At 35.5% G+C, this 18,955-nt stretch overlaps 1 protein-coding gene across 7 annotated transcripts in view; it reads left to right on the plus strand.

The window, feature by feature from the left end:
• The window catches only part of RIMKLB (ribosomal modification protein rimK like family member B), a 70,718-nt gene that overhangs the window by 44,147 nt on the left and 7,616 nt on the right, over positions 1 to 18,955 (plus strand). For all 7 annotated transcript variants that reach the window (XM_070270978.1, XM_023643102.2, XM_070270976.1 and 4 more), the window contains 4 exons: positions 1,571 to 1,801; positions 3,722 to 3,808; positions 5,858 to 6,061; positions 14,856 to 18,700. In XM_070270978.1, the coding sequence (XP_070127079.1) occupies positions 1,571 to 1,801; positions 3,722 to 3,808; positions 5,858 to 6,061; positions 14,856 to 15,319 (986 nt within the window). In that variant the 3' untranslated portion in view covers positions 15,320 to 18,700. The remainder of the gene's footprint in view (positions 1 to 1,570; positions 1,802 to 3,721; positions 3,809 to 5,857; positions 6,062 to 14,855; positions 18,701 to 18,955) is intronic.

Genomic DNA, 18,955 nt, shown 5'->3' on the forward strand with positions numbered 1-18,955 from the left:
TATTGTATACTTGAAAGTTGCTAAGAGATTAAATCTTAAAAGTTCTCATTACAAGAAAAAAAATTGTAGTTCTGTGAGGTGATGGATGTTAACTAAATTTATTGCGATAATCATTTCACAATATATACACATATAAAACAAATACAGTGTTATGTGTCAATTATATCTCAATAAAAATTTGTGGCTTTGCATATTTGACACCTTAACTGACCAACCTTATCTTTCATATTACATCAACACAGATTGCAGTTCACGCACACATTGTTCGTATTGCTGTTTTTTGCCCTGTGACTTCTGTTACTCTTTACAACTGAAATGTCCTTTCTCTTTTCTTTAAACACACGCATACCTTAAGGCTAATGCTCTATTTCGGCTGTTACCTCTACCTCACTGATCTCTCCTGTATCAGAACTAACACGTTTAAAAGCTAATACTATAAAAATTAATACATAGAATGTCTGTCTCTTCTGCTAGAATGAAAGCTTCAAAAAGCAAGGACCTTATCTGCCTATTTACCAATCTGTTTCCGACTTCTAGAAGAGAATCTGACACATAGTAATTGCTTAATATTTATTGAATGAACAAATGTCCATGAGTAAGGATTGATCGTATGGTATATCTATAAAATAGAATTCCATTCAGCCCACTAAAAAAAGGAGGAAATAAAGCTATATGTGCACTGACATAGAAATATGTCTCTGGTAGAATTTTAAGTGGTGAGAGAAAGTGACATAATATACATACAAAATATATCATTTTTCTGAAAACTATCTACATATCTTTCTATACTTAGGTAACAGTAGGGAAAATACATACTATTTACACAGAGTACCTGGAATGTTAGATGGGAGATGAATATGTTATATATTTTTGTATTCGAATATTTTAAACAAGTGTATATGTACTATTTTTTTAATGAAAATAAGTTTTAAGGAGCAGCTCATATAAATACCTTGTTCATTTATTATTTGGGACCTCTTTAAATAGAATAGTATTGGATAAAATTTAAACTTATCTTTTAAAATTTTTTTTTTCATTATAAAAGCATATATCCTTACTTAAAAGAAAAACAAAGAAGACAGAGAATTGTATGGAGCAAAGTATTTAAATTCCCCATTCTACCTTTCTCTTCCTGCCTTGCCACCCACTCACACTCAGAGAAGGCCGCTTTCATCTTTTATCCTTTCATATATTTTCTATGCATATGTAAACACAAACAAAACTTACTCTCAGATTTGCTTTTCTTTTTTTTTAACTTAATGTTATGTACCTGGACCTTTTTTCCATCTCTGAACATAGAGATTTATGACATTCTTTTTAAAGGCTCTGCAGTATTTCATTGTATTGACATGTACCATAATTTATTTAACTAGTGCAGGAATTTTCCCCCTTAAATTTTCTTTTTTCTTACAAAGGAATATAGTTTAAGGAGGAATGTCTATCTGTCCCAATGAAATGTTAACAAAATAGTACCTTTGGTTTTGTGACTCAAGCCTTGGTATATTTCTCTTCCTCTATTTTATTGTATATTCCCTTTTAATGGGTTTGGCTTCATTCCTATATATTTCAGGCCTACGGATCAATGGAGAACTAATTACTGCCTACCCCCAGGTGGTGGTAGTGAGAGTACCAACCCCTTGGGTGCAAAGTGATAGTGACATCACTGTTTTGCGCCATCTAGAGAAGATGGGATGTCGGTTGATGAACCGACCTCAAGCCATCCTGAACTGTGTTAATAAATTCTGGACGTTTCAGGAGTTGGCTGGCCATGGTGTTCCTCTGCCAGACACTTTCTCTTATGGTGAGTTCACTAATAATTTATAACCCAGGTTTTAGAACACTGATAATTTTTAAAACCATACTAAATTTATAGTTATGTGATATAAGGAAATTTGCGAACATGAAAGAAGTTGTTATAGAAGTGACTTTTAGTTTTAATAAACTGGACGGGAGAATTATGAATCATCTCTTAAGATTTAGTTCCATGGTGTAAGTAGAATGGGCTTAGCAAACTTCTCCTGTAAAGAGCCAAATAGTAAATATTTGAGGCTTTCTAGGCCATAAGTTCTCTCTTCTGATCCTCAGTAATGCTATTGTGGTATGAAAACTGCTATAGATAATGCTTAAATAAATGTGGCCGTGTTCCAGTAAAACTTTATTACAAAAAAAGGCGGTAGACCAAATCTGCCCCACAGGCCTTAGTTTGCCAACCCCTGAGGTAAAAGATAATAGAATTTGATAACATCTTTGTTTTATTTCTGATTATCTTCGTTACCATTTTCATGTTAAGTTTTCATAAATATTTTCTTATTTTTTTAAGGAAATGAACTCTACCTAGGTATGCTTTAAACCAGTGGTTCTAAAACTGTCTGTGGTAAAGGATCATTTTTTTTTTAAAAGCCCAGTCTGCTGTAGATACTCTCATAAAGTATAATTAAAATATCATAGGAATGTCAGATTGCTATAAAAGTCTCTAGTGCTTACTCTTTTTATATTTATCTGGTCACATATCAAGAGCAAAGAAGTCACAAACAGGTACAGGTTACTGCACCGCACTTTGAATAGCACTGCTATGAACAATATTAAGTTAATATATTTCCTGCCTTTCCGGTAGTTCTAGTTTGGAAAGGATTGGATTTAGTATAAATCAGTACAGTTTTTCGTAAAGATATTTCTCCAAATAAATGTACAGTAGCATGCTTGGAGAATTAAGGAGGCTTTTTAAAAAAGTCTCTATCGTCTTCTTATTTTTAATATGTTAAAGAAGGGAACTCCTCATCGGTGTGGCATGTGTGTATATAATTGCTGTTTCTAGCAATTGCTTAGAAAAAACTGTATGAATAGTTTGAGAATTCTGTCTTCCTGATGCTTTTGGGATGTTATGACTTATATCATTGGTCTACAATTCATGATTTTAAGAGAATGGAAAGGAGAAAAAGGTTAACCAAATTAACAAATATTACCTATGGTCTGATGTTGAGGGTTTAAAATTAGAGGACTGAATCATCTTAATTTCTCTAAGCTACAGATTTATGATATTACAGTTGCTTAACAAACTTTTTTCTGGTTTAATTTTTCTGTATCATCATGCTGATTTTTTACAACTACAGTCCAGTTTTGCTCTAATCTTGATACTGTACCATTTGTTTCTGGGCAATAAAAACAGTCAGAAGCAAGACTTATTAACCCATGGGCACTGAGTATCTTAGTGTAGAAAGAACTCTAATAATGGAGATAAAAGTAAATGTGTGTGTTTGTTGAGAGTATGTGTGTGTATGCATTCAGCATCTTTTCAACCTTGGATGAGTCTCCTCAACTGACTCATTCTTCCATTTCTTAATCCAAATGGGAATTGAATATACTAAAGTAGATCTTCGGGCTTCTATTATTTGTGTGGTGGAGGAATAAGGGATGTAAGAATGAAAAATTGTATAGAATTAGGAAACTTTGTTTTAGCTGAAAGATATTTAATTTCTTTAAGCTGGATATTAGAATATTTATAGTTTAAGATAGCTTTCATTCATTTTTAAAGTCTGGTTGTTTTAAACTGATATTTAACTGTATTTTCAACTTTTTGTTTATTACTTTCTCCAAGGAAAACAAAACTTAGCCATCAGGTTTTACCTTCTTCCTCCTTTGTGCTGCTGACTTCAATGTAGATAAAATTTATACAGAACACCTCTATTGCTTTTTTTCTTAAATTTCTTTTTTGTCCAACCAGGTGGTCATGAAAATTTTGCTAAAATGATTGATGAAGCAGAAGTATTGGAGTTCCCAATGGTAGTGAAGAATACACGGGGTCATAGAGGTGTGTATGAGTTGTTGCTACGGGACATATTTTGAAATTACTCGTGAGAATTAGCAAGGGTGATTATACAAAGTAGATTTTTTTCTTAATCGAATCAAAGCAATTATTATTTTCTTTGTATTCACTCATGGTTATTGACTAGACAATAATTCTTGTCAATTGGAATTCATAGCTTTTGAAGCAGGGCTTCTGAAGAATAATTAGAAGGAAATTGTTAGGTGCATGGTACCTCAAACTTAGAGAAGGCTACTGTGAGTTGTTCAGTTTGGCTGGAAGTTATTTCTGTTCATTTAGTGATTGTCCAAGGGATTTTTAAGAGGCACACTTATGGGCCAGCCCCGTGGCCGAGTGGTTGAGTTCGTGCACTCCGCTTTGGCAGCCCAGCGTTTCGCCAGTTCAAATCCTGGGCATGGACATGGCACTGCTCATCAGGCCGTGCTGAGGCAGCATCCCACACGCCACAATTAGAACGACCTACAACTGAAAATACACAACTATGTACCGGGGGGCTTTGAGGAGAAAAAGGAAAAATTTAAAAAAAAAAGATGCACACTTAATTTAGACTGATTCTCAAACCTTGGATCACTAGCCTCAGGCATCCCCTTCCCAGTTTATATACTTCAAAGACTTAAATGTATAAGGCAAAACTATAAAGCTTTAGAAGACTGTGTATAAAAATATCTTAATGACTTCAGATTAAAGAAGGATTTCTTAAGGAATAAAATGATTCATAAATCTCAGTACTTCACAAGGTTTAGTGCCTTGGCAGAGATAGCTGGATCAGGGTTCAGCTGGGAATGTTGATTGCATTGTTTATTTTGGCTTCTCCAGTAAGGCAGCCAAGAAATCTCAGGGATCCTACAGTAAATGCTCCAATGAACAAAGAAGCTGCCTGACCTTTTATGACCTAGCCTCAGAAGTCATGTAGAATTCTTCTGCTGAATTCTTTTGGCTGAAGCAATCACAAGCTCTCCTAGATTCATAGGGGTGGAGCATAGATTCCGCCTGTTCTTGATGGGAAGGAAGTAAAAGGATTTATAACCGTGTTTTTATTTTTTATTTTTTATTATTTTTTGTTTGTTTGTTTTTGTTTTTTTTTGGAGGAAGATTAGCCCTCAGCTAACTACTGCCAGTCCTCCTCTTTTTGCTGAGGAAGCCTGGCTCTGAGCTAACATCCTTGCCCATCTTCCTCTAGTTTATACGTGGGACGCCTACCACAGCATGGCTGCCAAGCAGTGCCATGTCCGCACCCGGGATCCGAACCAGTGAACCCTGGGCCGCCGAGAAGCGGAACGTGCGAACTTAACCGCTGCGCCACCGGGCCGGCCCCTATAACCGTGTTTTTAAAACATCCACTTTGGGGCCGGCCCTGTGGCCGAGTGGTTAAGTTTGCGCACTCCCCTTTGTTGGCCCAGGGTTTCGCTGGTTCGGATCCTGGGCGCAGACATGGCACCACTCATCAATCCATGCTGAGGTGGCATCCCACATGCCGCAACTAGAAGGACCCACTACTAAAAAATAGACAACTATGTACTGGGGGGCTTTGGGGAGAAAAAGGAAACAATAAAATCTTAAAAACAGCCTCTTCCATTGGCACAAAAATTGATAGAGCAATGGAACAGACTGGAGAATTCAGAAATAAAACTAGGTATATAGTGACATACTGCTGTTTTACCATATGCAAATAGAGTATATTAATGTGGAAGATACGTTTTAACTCAGAGGGAAATGTTTTGCTAATACGTGAGGCTGGTATTGGCCAACCTTTAGGGATACATCATAGATCCATTCCTCACAACATTTACCAAAATTAATTCTAGATTACTGTTGCAAGAGTTTGGGGATTGAGGGAGTGGTAGAAGGATATTATTAACTGTGTTTTTATATACATTTTTGTATTGTCCCACTAATTACCATGACTGTATTACTTTGGTTTAAAAGTAATTGATTCTGAAACAGCAGATTGGGACACAAGAAGATGCAGGAGATAGATATCAACTGCCCACAGTTTGATGACTTACGGATATTTTTATTCTTTTTCAAACACAGGCAAAGCTGTTTTCTTGGCTCGAGATAAGCACCATTTGGCCGATCTAAGCCATCTTATTCGCCATGAAGCTCCATACCTGTTCCAGAAGTATGTTAAAGAGTCTCATGGACGCGATGTACGTGTCATTGTTGTTGGAGGCCGTGTAGTTGGCACCATGTTACGTTGTTCAACAGATGGGAGGATGCAAAGCAACTGCTCGCTAGGTAAAAACAATGCAGGTGTCTTGCTAATGTATAAAGTAATATTACAGCTTGTCCAGTGTGTATATGGAATATAACCATAGATCTTTTTACCTAGTGAGTTGAAAAACAGTTTTTCATGTTACATGTTTTCTTTCACATATAAATATGATTAATAGACTTACCATAAATATAATAAATATACTTTTGAGCTTTTCTAGTAGTGAAATTGGATCATAAATTTACTGGAGTTGGTAACTAAGACTCAATTTGTAACTGAATTCACAGATGTATGAAATGTCTGATCAGAGTTAAAGATTCCCTCTTTGGTGATGTACTTACTTTGTGTATAATTGGAATTCATTTAAGCTGTGTTCTAACCTATTTTACCCATTGGTCCAAACAAGATTGCTGATTTTGATTTACTTAAGTGTGTATTTTCTGAGATCTCTTATTGTTGAAATGCCTCAGGGCTTAGTCTGGGTTTTTTCTTCTTCGCTGTTTGTTTCTAATTTCTTAGTAATCTAATCTAGCTCATGGCTTTAAATACCATCTATCTATATGTTATTATTTTCCAATTTATATCTACAATTTGGGTTTTCTCCCTGAACTCTAGGTACATACAAATAACCGCCTACTCAATATTTCTGTGTAGATGTCCAATAGACATTTTCATCTTAACATGTCCAAAACTGAACTTCTGATCTAACTCTCCCTCCCCGTGTGTTCCACCCACAGTTTTCTCCTTATCATTTAATGCAACTCCGTCTTTCCAGTTTAGATCAAAATCCTCAGTGTCATCCTCGATCCCTCTCTAGTCTCACACCCCAGATCTAAACTGTCAGGAACTCCTCGAAATCTCTAGTGTCAAAATGTATCCAAATATGACTATTTCTCGTCATCTCCACCACTAATACCATCTTCTCTTATTTGGATTACTTGTAGTCGCCTCTATTTGGTTATCTTGCTTCCATCCTTACTCTTCTTCAGTCTGTTCCTCACACAGCAGCAATATGATAGATCCTTTTAAAATACAAGTCAAATCAAGTCAGACTTCCTTCAGAATCCTCCAGTGGCTTCCCATTTTATTCAGAGTGTGGTAGTCTACAGTAGTCTAACAGGCCCTGCATGATTTGACCCTTAGTCACCTCTCTGAGATCTACAACCACGTGGATGAATCTCAGAGACATAATGTTGAGAAAAAATGAAAGTCACAAAAGAGAGTACATGTAGTATGATTTCATTTATATAAAACTTATATGCAAAACTAAACAACATTGCTGGGAATGCAAACGTATGTAGTAAAACAGCTATAAAGAAAAGAAAAAGCAGTGTATTGATAAGTGTGAAGTTCAATATAGTGGTTTGTTTCTGAGAATATGGGATAGAATAGGAGCACACAGGATTGAAAGATATGAGTGATATAAAGCCTCGTTTCTGCTCTTGAAAAACTGACGTACACCCCCTTGAATTAGTTCTTCATGTCCCATCTTACATTTTTCATCACAACATATCATGCTTAATGCTGCTAAGAGCTAAATGGCATCTTTTCATTTCTGGGACACCGTTCCCTTTTACCGTGCTACCATGAGATTTAATTAACACTTCTTATACTTTATGTAAAAGGAAATTTTTAAAAAGTTAGTTTTACATTAAGAAGTGGTCCTTTTTTTATTTTGAGATAACTGAGGCTTACAAAAAGGTATAAAGAATAATATAAAGGATTCCTTTGCACTCCCTGATCATTTCTCCCTTTCCTCCCCAAGTTCTGAACTTGATGTTTATCTTTCCTCTAAGTACTTTCAGTACTTCCATCTTCCTAAACAAGATACTATTTTGTGTTATAAAACTTTATATAAATGATTTATAACTATATATACTCTTTTTTCCCCCCCACTTAGCATCATTTGTGAGATTCATCTCTGTCAACATTATAGCAGTAGTTAATTTTCACTGCTGTATGATTTTACATGTTGACTATTTCTAGTTTGGGGCTTTTACAGACAGTGTTGCTGTGAACATTTTTTTGTGTCCTTAGATACATGCCCACGAGTGTTTCTAGCTTAACCCTTTTGCCCAGAGGTGGGATTTCTGTATCATGGTGAATTAGGTAACTTCACCTTTCCTGGATATTGCCAAATGATTCTCCAAAGTGACTATACCGCTTTAGGATTCTTCATTAAATACTGTTTCTTGTAGTGCCGCCTTCCTGTCAACTTGTGATATTGATAGACGTTAAAGATTTTGTCACACTGGTGGAAATTATATCATGTTGTTATTTTAATTTACACCTCTAACCCTTAGTGCTATTCGGGTATCTTCAGCTGTGAATTGCCTGTTCAGGTCTTTTGCCTCCATTTTTATTGTTTTTTTTTTTTTTTTTGCTTTTGCTTTTCTATATTGATTTGTAAGAGTCCTTTATGTAATCTGATTTCAAATCCTTCATCACTTACATGAATTGTAGATACAAGATTTTCATCCTGGTCTGTGATGTCTCTTCTCTTTTTTGTTATATATTTTGCTGGACAGAAATTTTTGTTGATTGATTGAGGAAGATTGGCCCTGAGCTAACATGTGCCCATCTTCCTCTGCTTTATATGTGGGATGCCTGCCACAGCATGTTTGATAAGCAGTGCGTAGGTCTGTGCCCAGGATCCAAATGGGTGAAGCCCAGGTCACCAAAGTGGTGCATGGGAACTTAACCACTATGCCACTGGGCTGGCCCCAGAAATTTTTAATTTTAATGTCAAGCATATTCATCCTTTTCTTTGCATCTCTGCTTAGTGTTTTTTTTTTTTTTCCTGCTTTTATCTCCCCAACCCACCCCGTACACAGTTGTATATCTTAGTTGGATGTCCTTCTAGTTGTGGGATGTGGGACGCCGCCTCAACATGGCCTGACGAGCAGTGCCATGTCCGCGCACAGGATCCGAACCCCGGGCCGCTGCAGCAGAGCGCACGAACTTAACCCCTAGGCCACGGAGCCGGCCCCCTCTGCTTAGTTTTTTTTTTTTTTTTTTTTTTTTTCTGCTTAGTTTTTTGTTGAAGAAATTCTTCTCCACCCCAAAGTCATATTTTGTTCTTGTATATAGTCTTCTAAAAATTTTGAAGTTTTGCTTATTATGTTTAGGTCTTTAGTCTCCCTGAAATTGATTTTGTTGTTCAGTGTGAGATAGAGATCCTGTTTTCTTTTTTCCAAATGAATAGTAACGGGTTTTTCCAGCACTGTTTATTGAATAGTCTATTTGTTACTAATTTGTAATGCCATCTTTTTTATGTATTGTATTTCTGCATATTCATTGGTCTCTTAAGGCCCTCTGGTCTGTTGTATTATTCTTTTTTCTGTGTGAATATCAATCATACAGGCATTATTCCTGGATGTATCTGGCCTTATACCTAGATGTCTGATAGAGCAAGAACTCCTCTACCTTATTCTTCAAAATTGAATGCCCTCATTACTCTATCCCCAGAGAGACCTTTTTTATGATGAATATTCTCCCATCTTCAGTATTAACAGTAACAGCAGCTACCATCTCTTTAGTGCTTTAGTGCTTTATGACTATTAGTTGCTTTAATTCTCATAGCAACTCCACAGGTATTGTTATTACTTCCATTTTACAGACAGGGAAGACCCAGAACAGTTAAGTAACTTGCTCAAGGTAACAGATCTTATAAGTGTAGCTAGGATGCAGATATACTTTTTGGCTCCAGAGTTGTCCTCTTAACCACTCTATTTTACTGCCTCTTGAATAACTTGGCTTCACAATTGGAAAGATTACATGGAAGCTTTGCAGACATCATCTAGATTTTCAAATAAATTTTATAAATTTAACCATCTTTTATAACTGTTAAGCTCTGTGCCTCTCATACTCTTCTTACTGTTTATTAACAATAATATGATCTCAGTTATGTGAAATTTCATAGACACACCTGATGGACATTCAACTAAATGTTAGATAACTATGGTTGTCCCTGGAAATCAACTTTCAACCTATTTTTGCAAAGACTTTTGGCTTTTCTATAATGAATATTTTTTGGTTGACCTTAAAACATTTAAATAGTTTTATACACACAAATAATTTTATAATGTTATTTAAATATGATCTTTATTGTGTTACTGTTTAGCTGTGTTATTTAAATTTTGATCCTAAAATGTGATCCCCTGCTTTTTTCCTAACCCCTCCACTCTCCTATCATGTACCATATACGTCTATTCCTATATTGATTTACAATCTATTTTCAGTTTTTTGCCACTGTGAGCTGTATTGCTATAAATACATATCCTTGTGAATATGCTTTTACATACTGCTGCTTTTATCATGACCAGTCTGAAGGTTGGTATTGCTGGATCAATATATGTACTTTTAATTTTTATAGATGTGGCTAGAGTGCTTTCCCAAAAGGCTTTAACTCTGCATTTCAACTTGCAGCATATTAAAGTACCCTTTTTTCTCCCTCCCTGCAAGCAGTGTTGTTCTTTGGATATATAGTTTTTGCTAATCAAATGGGAGTTAAATGATATCTCACTATTATTTTAGTTTGTATTTCAAACCTAACTATTAATGATTAGAGTATCTTTTCATAGCTTATTGGTCATTTATCTTTACTTTTATGTGGATTACTTTTCATTATATTTGCCCACTTTTCAGTTGAGTAGTCTTTCTTGTTAGTGTTTTGACCAATAACCACTAAATGCCATTAGAGCCCTCCCCCTCCAATCTCAATTATACATTCAAAGTTGCCACCATACAGTTTCCAAATTCTCTCCAGTTGAGAACCACTGTTTTAGAATCTCTAGCACAGTGTTGAGCAATAATGATCATAAGTATCTGTCTAGTTTCTGATTTTCCTTGAGATAGATTTAGTGTTTTGCTATTTAGGATGTTTATGTAGCTTCATTCTACTAGAGTTTTTAGTAGGAATGATTGTCAAATTCTATCCGTTGCCTTTTTGGCATCCTTCTGTGGATAAGATCATTTGTGTGTTTTTCACCTTTAATTTCTTGGTGTGTAATGGGTTATGTTGATAAATTTTAGATTTAAAAGGTTTTTTTGAACTACCCTTCCATTTCTAGAATAAACCTCTTTTGACTTGTAATAGTGTAGTGTTCTTTTGAAAATTTGAATTCAGTTCTTTATTTAGAATATTTACATATATTTTCATAAGTAAGATTGGCCCATACTGTTATTTTTTTACACTTCTTGATAACATTTAATATTAAGGTTATGCTGGCTTTATTCAATGTATTGGGGAATTTTCAGTCTTTTCCTGGGACATTCTGTAGGTAAAGTGACATTGGAATAAAGAGTAGCTAAATAAAACTCACCTCTGAACCCATCTGGTCCTGGTTCCTTTTGTAGTAATAGCTCTTTTATCACCATTCCAGTCTCTTCGGTAATAATTTGCTTGTTTAAGCATGCTGCTTCTTGATTCAGTGTTGGTAATTTATCATTTGCTTAGAAATCATCCATTTGTTTTGGGTTTCAGATTTTTTTGCCAGTTTCATGAGATAATTGCTTATGTTTCTTTTAATCTCTCCTTTGTGATTCTCGCTTTGATATCACGCTTAATCTTGTCAAAGTAGCATGTGGATATTTGTGTCCTTTTTATTTTTCTGTTCTATTCATTCTACTTTTTGTCTTTATTAAATTCTCTTCTTAGTTTCTTTTTCTAAGAGTACTTAATTTCTTCTTTCTGATTTCAAAATTAACATTTTGGTACAAAGTGTTTTTCTCTATCTAGATGGTTCTCATTTTCCTTTAATTCAAGGAATCAATTTTGCAGGTTCTAGTAGTTTTTATTCTTTTGGTTACTTGAATTACTAAGTTCTGGTTTCTGATTTTCTTGGGTTATTGTCAGAGACCGTGGCCTGTAAAAGTCTTCTAAAATTTGTTAAGGTTTTCTTTGTGGTCAAAAACATGATTGTTTATTGTTAATGTCTGATAAAGGAAAAATGCATATATGGTGTATACTCTAGTCAAAGATATAAGGCTAAGAAGTGGTTTGTTATTCCTTTGTCACTTATCTCTTTGCCCACTCCCTTTAGTTTTCAAAATTTCCTTTTCATTTTGTTTAAAGTATGTTTGTTATAAACAACATATAGCTAAGTTTTGTTTTCATTCCAGTCTGACAAGTTTCTATCTTTTAATGGGAATTTTTCAGTTTGTTTTTAGTGTAATTGCTAATGCACTTCATTGTATTTCTTCAATCTTATTTTGTGTTTTTTACTTAATTTAAGTTGTTCTTTCTTCTTTTTTCTTCTCTAATTTTTGCTGGTTTGTAAGGTACCATTAATTCCATTCCACTCCCGCCGCCGTTCCTAAGCTCATTAATCTGGAGGCTCAGCCGTGGTTGTGCATTCCATTAGTGGTTACCGTCTCTTTCCCTACTCTTATAATCACACACATATTTTCTACTATTACTTGAGGAGAGAACAGTTTTTCCTGATGCTCTTTCTTTCCTGCTCCCCTCTGCCATCATAGTAATATGAAGTCTTTGGAATACCTTCACTTTTCCTCTATCATCCCTTGATCCCTCTCTCCTCCAATGAGAAGATTAGAACAGTTTTACTTTCCTTCCTACTCCTCCCTCTTGATTCATTCATTCATTGAACAAATATTTTTGAATACCACTTAATTATCAAGTACTGTTAGCAATATTTTGTATATATCAGTGAACAAAAGAGACAAAAATTCATGTTTTCATGGGCTTTTACATTCCAGTGTTTTGCTGAAATCTTTTAATAGTTTTAGTCCAAGTCTGTATTAGAATTTCTCTTATTGTATGTCTTCTGTTTCGAGAATTCTTTTTTTTTTTTAAGATTTTATTTTTTTCCTTTTTCTCCCCAAAGCCCCCCGGTACATAGGTGTATATTCTTCGTTGTGGGTCCTTCTAGTTGTGCCACGTGGGACGCTGCCTCAGCCTGGTTTGATGAGCAGTGCCATGTCCGCGCCCAGGATTCGAACCAACGAAACACTGGGCCGCCTGGAGCGGAGCCCGCGAACTTAACCACTCGGCCATGAGGCCAGCCCCCTCGAGAATTCTTATATAGCACTTACATTATCCATTCCCAGGCAGTCATTCTTTATCCATTTAGAGTTAATTAGACCTATATTGCAAGAATCATTACTCACCATTTTTTACTTCCCATCTTTATCTTCCCATATCTCAGAGTCTCTATTCTTAGTTTATGTTAGTATCTGTTCATGATTATTTTCCTCAAGGGGGGTATATGAGTGATAGATACCTTCATATATCCTTCTTTCTTTCTAAAAGGAGAATATATTGGCTGAGATAGAATCTTAGATTCTAAGAGTCTAGCTTCGATTCTGCTGCCTTATAGGTTACGTTGTTGCATTTGAATGTCCAAATCTACTCTGATTTTAGGGTGGGTAATTTATTCTTTTTAAATTTTTTTCTTTCTTCCTTTCTTTTTTTTTGGCAGAGCTCAAAAGTTTTGTCAGGATATTTTCAGAGATGCATCTTTTCTCAATCAGCCCAACCTGGATTTTAGCAAACTGTTTCTATCAGCAGGCTGTTTTTCTACAGTTTCAGGAAAATTTCTTCCTTAATTATTGCTTATCCTCTATGTGTTTCTCTCCTTCTGGAGAAGTTTTTTTCTGATGCAGTTCTCCAAATTTCTTCTCTTTCTTTTGTGATTTCATCTTCAGTTTTTTGTATGTGCTTCGAAATATTTCTTATACTTTATTTTCCAAGTTGTACGTTAAACTCCCACAGGTGACTGTACTCTCAGTTCCTCTAATGAAGTTTTTAGTTGGGTAATTATGCTTCCATTTTAGGTTCAGAAAGTCCTTTTGTGCTGAACTTGAGTCTCCTTAAACTGCTCTTATTTCTTTCATTCAAGTTGTGGATACTTGTTATTTTGCTGTTACATCAGGGCTCTGCTCTGGTTATTTGGAGCATTCAGATGCCCTCAGTCGTACAGATGCCAAGAAGCAGAGTTGTTTAATTAATTGATTAGTGTGCCAGTCACCTACTGAGGTACTTCAAAGAAGCATTCCTGTTTCCTGGACTCCTCTACTCTTCCAGCCTCAGTGGTAGGGAGGACTAAGCTCACCTGTGCAGTTACTTTTTGACCCCTTTGGGGTCAAAGACGTCAGGCATACTAACATGAAACTGATGTCAGCTTTCCTCCTGTCGATACACAGAACTCTGTGAGCCAAGCTCTTCTCAGAATTCTTTGCTTTCTAGTCCTTATCTCAGAGCTTCCTGGACAGGTCTGCAAATGAGAAAATCTAGTTCTAATTCCTTTCTCTCAGATACCAGCAAAACTCAAGATTTCACCTGTATTCAACCAGCTACCATAAACCCTACAATCCTTTTGGCTTAGGAATGGCAGATAGATTGGAGTGGGGACTGTAGAGGAAGAGAGCTGTGTTTAGGTTACCATCTTCCCAGATTCTGTCCTATTCTCTGTCCCTGTTATGCATCTCTATTATTTTTACAAATCAAAAACTGAACCCTTTTTTCATATATAAAATAAAGTGGTTTTATTGTATTTATGCAAAAGTCTCTTCTACTTGGTCACATTATTGAAAGTAAGATAGGCTTCAGTGGAAGTTTAATGTCATCTTCAGAAGAATAGCATACTGAAAAAGTACTAAGTCATTGATTCTTTGAGAGACTGGGTTGAGGTGAAATTCCCTGATGAAGGAAACTTAGACTTCAAAGTCCCAGTTTTACACTAGAATTAATTTTTACTACTGCTTGAAAAGAAAGGATTAACTTTAGAGGCCAGCTTTAGTTTCACTCCAAAAATCTGTCATTTTGGTGACTTTTTATTTTGTTTCTCTTACCAGGTGGTGTGGGGATGATGTGCTCATTGAGTGAACAAGGGAAGCAGCTAGCTATCCAGGTGTCTAATATCCTGGGGATGGATGTGTGTGGCATTGACCTGTTGATGAAAGATGACGGCTCCTTCTGTGTCTGCGAGGCCAATGCAAATGTAGGTTTCATCGCCTTTGATAAGGCTTGTAATCTAGATGTAGCTGGTATCATAGCGGACTATGCCGCCTCCCTTCTGCCCTCTGGCCGGCTCACCCGGCGTATGTCCCTGCTCTCCGTGGTGTCCACAGCCAGTGAGACTAGTGAGCCGGAGCTGGGTCCCCCAGCCAGCACTGCTGTCGACAACATGAGCGCAAGTTCCAGCTCTGTCGACAGCGACCCTGAAAGCACGGAGCGAGAGCTGCTCACCAAGCTCCCAGGGGGCCTATTCAACATGAACCAGCTGCTAGCCAATGAAATCAAACTCCTGGTGGAATGACTCCACCAGTAAATAATTAACCAACAAAACCCTTGTAAAACTTTCTTTTTCTTCTTTCTTTTTCCTTTTTTGTTTCTTTTTTTAAACCAACTTGCAATGCTGTTCATGGAAGATACTCAGGAGAATGAGAGAAAATTGAGTAGGATTAGTTAGGAGAGGAGAAAGGGGAGATAGACTAGACCTCTGCTATTAAGATGTTGCTTTCACTTACAAATCCTATAGATAAAGAGGCAGAAGAGGTAAGATACAGAAAATTGTCAGGCTCTTGTAGTTACCCTTTTAAATTACTCAAAAATGTGTATGCTCTCAGGCCATGAAGAACATACAAAATTTTTTCATGGTCTCTGTTGTTTTTGTACAGTTGGTACAAATTTCAGAGTAGCATAACTTCACATTGTGTTGCAAAGATTTGTAGTGGGTGAGGGAAACATCTACCTGAAGTACAGCAGTTTTTTAATACAAATCTGAAAATTCTGCCTTTACCATATTAACTAGCAGCTTTATGTTCATAGTTTATGAGATCTTGAAGGATTTATTATTTTTGTTTTTTCCCTTAATTTGGGTGGGAGAGAAACATGACTGTGACTCAATAAAGGTTTTTTAATGACAAAATTGGCATGTTTGCATGATAAAAGGGAAATGAACAGTATTGCAACGTCTGGTACACAAAATAACATTTACTCCAATGTAGATAAAATTACACTAGTTTAAAATATGTGCATTGACTTGTATTTGTTAGTGTTTTAGTCTTTTTTGAAAGATATATGCTCTGTTAATGTTGCATTTTTTTTTAATACGTGCTAGTCTAACATTCCCTGATCTATGCCTGCATCTTTAACAATGGCCAAAGTGAAGAAAATGCTACCTTTTTTGTTAACAAGACACTGACTTGAAATATGTGCATTTAAAGCCTTTTTTTTCCCTTTTTTCTTTTGGTGGTTGGGCATTTAAACAATAAGGACAAGGAAAAATATTTTTAGGGGGCAAATCAAGGGCCTATAAGTTCCTAAGTATAAAGCGGAAGTGATTTCTAATACCAGTGTTATATATTTGCATTTTTCACATTTTAGGAGGGGGTATATGTGTGTGTGTGCACGCATGCATGTGTATGTGTTTTGCTTTTTGTTTTCACCAACCAATCAAAAAGGATAGATTCTAGAAAATGGAGCATGATGGGAAACAGTTTTTTAATTTAAGAAACAGATGAGTTGTTTTCGTAGCTATGCTCCACTGGGGTGGAGGTACTCACCTAAAGACATAAGGAGAATAGATGCTTCTTAGGCCTTTCTGTGTATCTATATGTTTGATTTTTTCCTTTGGTTCTGGACTGTTCAGTGTATAATTTATTCAAGGCTACATGCTTTTCTTCAATGCTTCTGGCTGTGCGTTTTCTCCTATTACACAGGTTTTGGGGTGGGATGGACTGGACGTTTTTGGTTTGGGGACTTATTTTAGCAGTGTTGAGTCTCTTATAGCCCTACTCTGAAGCCTTCAATACTCTTCACTCTTTATATTCCTTTACTTTCTGATTTATAAAAGCCCTGAAACTGCATATAATAGGAGCCTTTAAAACATGGGTAAAGCCATCCCAATGATGGGTTTGGAAGGTGTGTTAAGAAATGGAGATGCTCCAGAGCTCAACGTAATTTTTTTAAACAGCAAGTTCCATCTCCCTACAATCCTCTGAAGCTTTTACCCAAGTTGTTTCTTGCCTCTCCAGTGCTTTTTTCCCCTCAGATGGACCTTAAACATAATTTCTCGGACACTACTAGAGAGACTTCGAGGCAATAATAAAAGATCAGTATTAACCAGCTCTAACAGAGGTTTGATCATGCTTACTTGTACAGTTTTTCCCCCGTTTTAAAAAGGAATGTAATAAAATTTGTTTTTTCCATAGAATTAAATAATATTAAAATTGAGTGGAAGGTTGACTGTTGACAAATAGAATAGTACCTCTAATCTGTGCAGTGTCTCTTTTCACCTCAGAAAAAGATACATAAGAGGAGTTTCTAATTTATTTTTAGGATATTCTAATCTCATCTAAAAGAATTTGACTTGCACAGGGTTATTGTGGGACTTACATACATATATAAGTACCTCTGACTTATTAACAGAAAGAAATACTTGGTACTTCTTTCACTGAATGACCAGACTTTGAAGGATGCATACCATTTGGGATAGAGAAATAAATAAGGGAGAAATAACTGCTTAATTAAATCATCATTCATGTGTTTGTGTAGAGACCATCTGGTTGACATAAATTATGGTACATATACTTTGAATAGTTACATATCACATGTACATAGATTAATGAATTTTAAAACACAAATAAAACACCCTCTCTATTTGATGAAAAACTCAAGTTTCGTGTTGGGTTACCAGGAAAAATATAGGTAGCCTTTAAAAAAATCTTACCCAATTAATCAAGTATATCATAAAAAATATCTGAGATTACTTCACCTTTAGTTTTATTATTTATCCATCTTTTTGCATTCACACTATATTAAAATATAGTTTTACAAACATATTTCTGGATCGTGCACTCACATGTTAGAATGAGAAGGGCAGGAATGGTCATCTTAGACTTTAAAAACATGAATATCTTCTTGAATTCCCTCAAAAATTAAGGTAAAGAATGTGAACAAATCATTCTGGAAGAACCCAAATAAAACAGCCCAGATGTTTAAGTGAAAGTTAAATATATTTTCGTATTATTTAATAACTTTTGTATAATCTTAATTGCTATTATAAGAGGTAAAATTGTATTTATCAAATATGTATAATCATTATCTCGCCAAAATCTGAATTATTGTAAAATTATTGTGTATTGTTAAAATTGTAATTCTGAATTGTATTTTGAAAGTAATTCTTTCTGATATTGTTTTTTATGTCATCATGATGAAAACTGGACTATACACACACACACACATATAAATATGAACTAATTTAAAATTTTTAATAGTTTTTTTCTTTTTTGGTGCCTAAAATTGATTGGTGATTTCTGCTGGCTTTTATTCCACTGAACTTTGAAATCTTTCTGTATATACTATCAATAAGAAAATACCCTGGAACATTAGAAAATCCTTCAAGAGACTTGCTTTCCTCAAGCACTTTATCAGACTTTTGAGAAGGTATCGAAGGCGTTGAAAGAAGTAATTGACTTTCAAAATCATCTCTTCTTTTTCTCAAGAAGAAAACGATGAAAAAATAAATTCTCTTCATTCAGTGAATCCCCAGTTTGGGGTCTGGGGAGCTTAGAGACATTGTGAAATCAAATCTTGTGTTACAATTTTCTTCTGGCTCACTCTTTTGAGAAGGTTTATGGGCTATATGGCTGGTGAGACACGATCCCCTCCTAAGAAAATGTAGGTGCTCAGACAGGTAACCTCTGCTGCTACTGTTTTTATTTGTTTGTTTGTTTGTTTAATTTCATTTAAAATTTGTTTTTATTATAGTAGGATATTTTTAAATGTAATATATTTCAGGATTTATAACCAGGTTCACTGCTTTCTTTCTTTTTTTTCTTAAACAAAACAAAACAAAGTTTCATTTGAGATACATTTAGGCGCCTTTGAAGCTTGGATTTTGGAATGTTTCAGTAGTGGACAGAAATCTGCTGTTGGAATCTTCTAGTCT

Source organism: Equus caballus, chromosome 6 (genome assembly GCF_041296265.1).
Source record: "Equus caballus isolate H_3958 breed thoroughbred chromosome 6, TB-T2T, whole genome shotgun sequence".
NCBI classification, from domain to species: domain Eukaryota; kingdom Metazoa; phylum Chordata; class Mammalia; order Perissodactyla; family Equidae; genus Equus; species Equus caballus.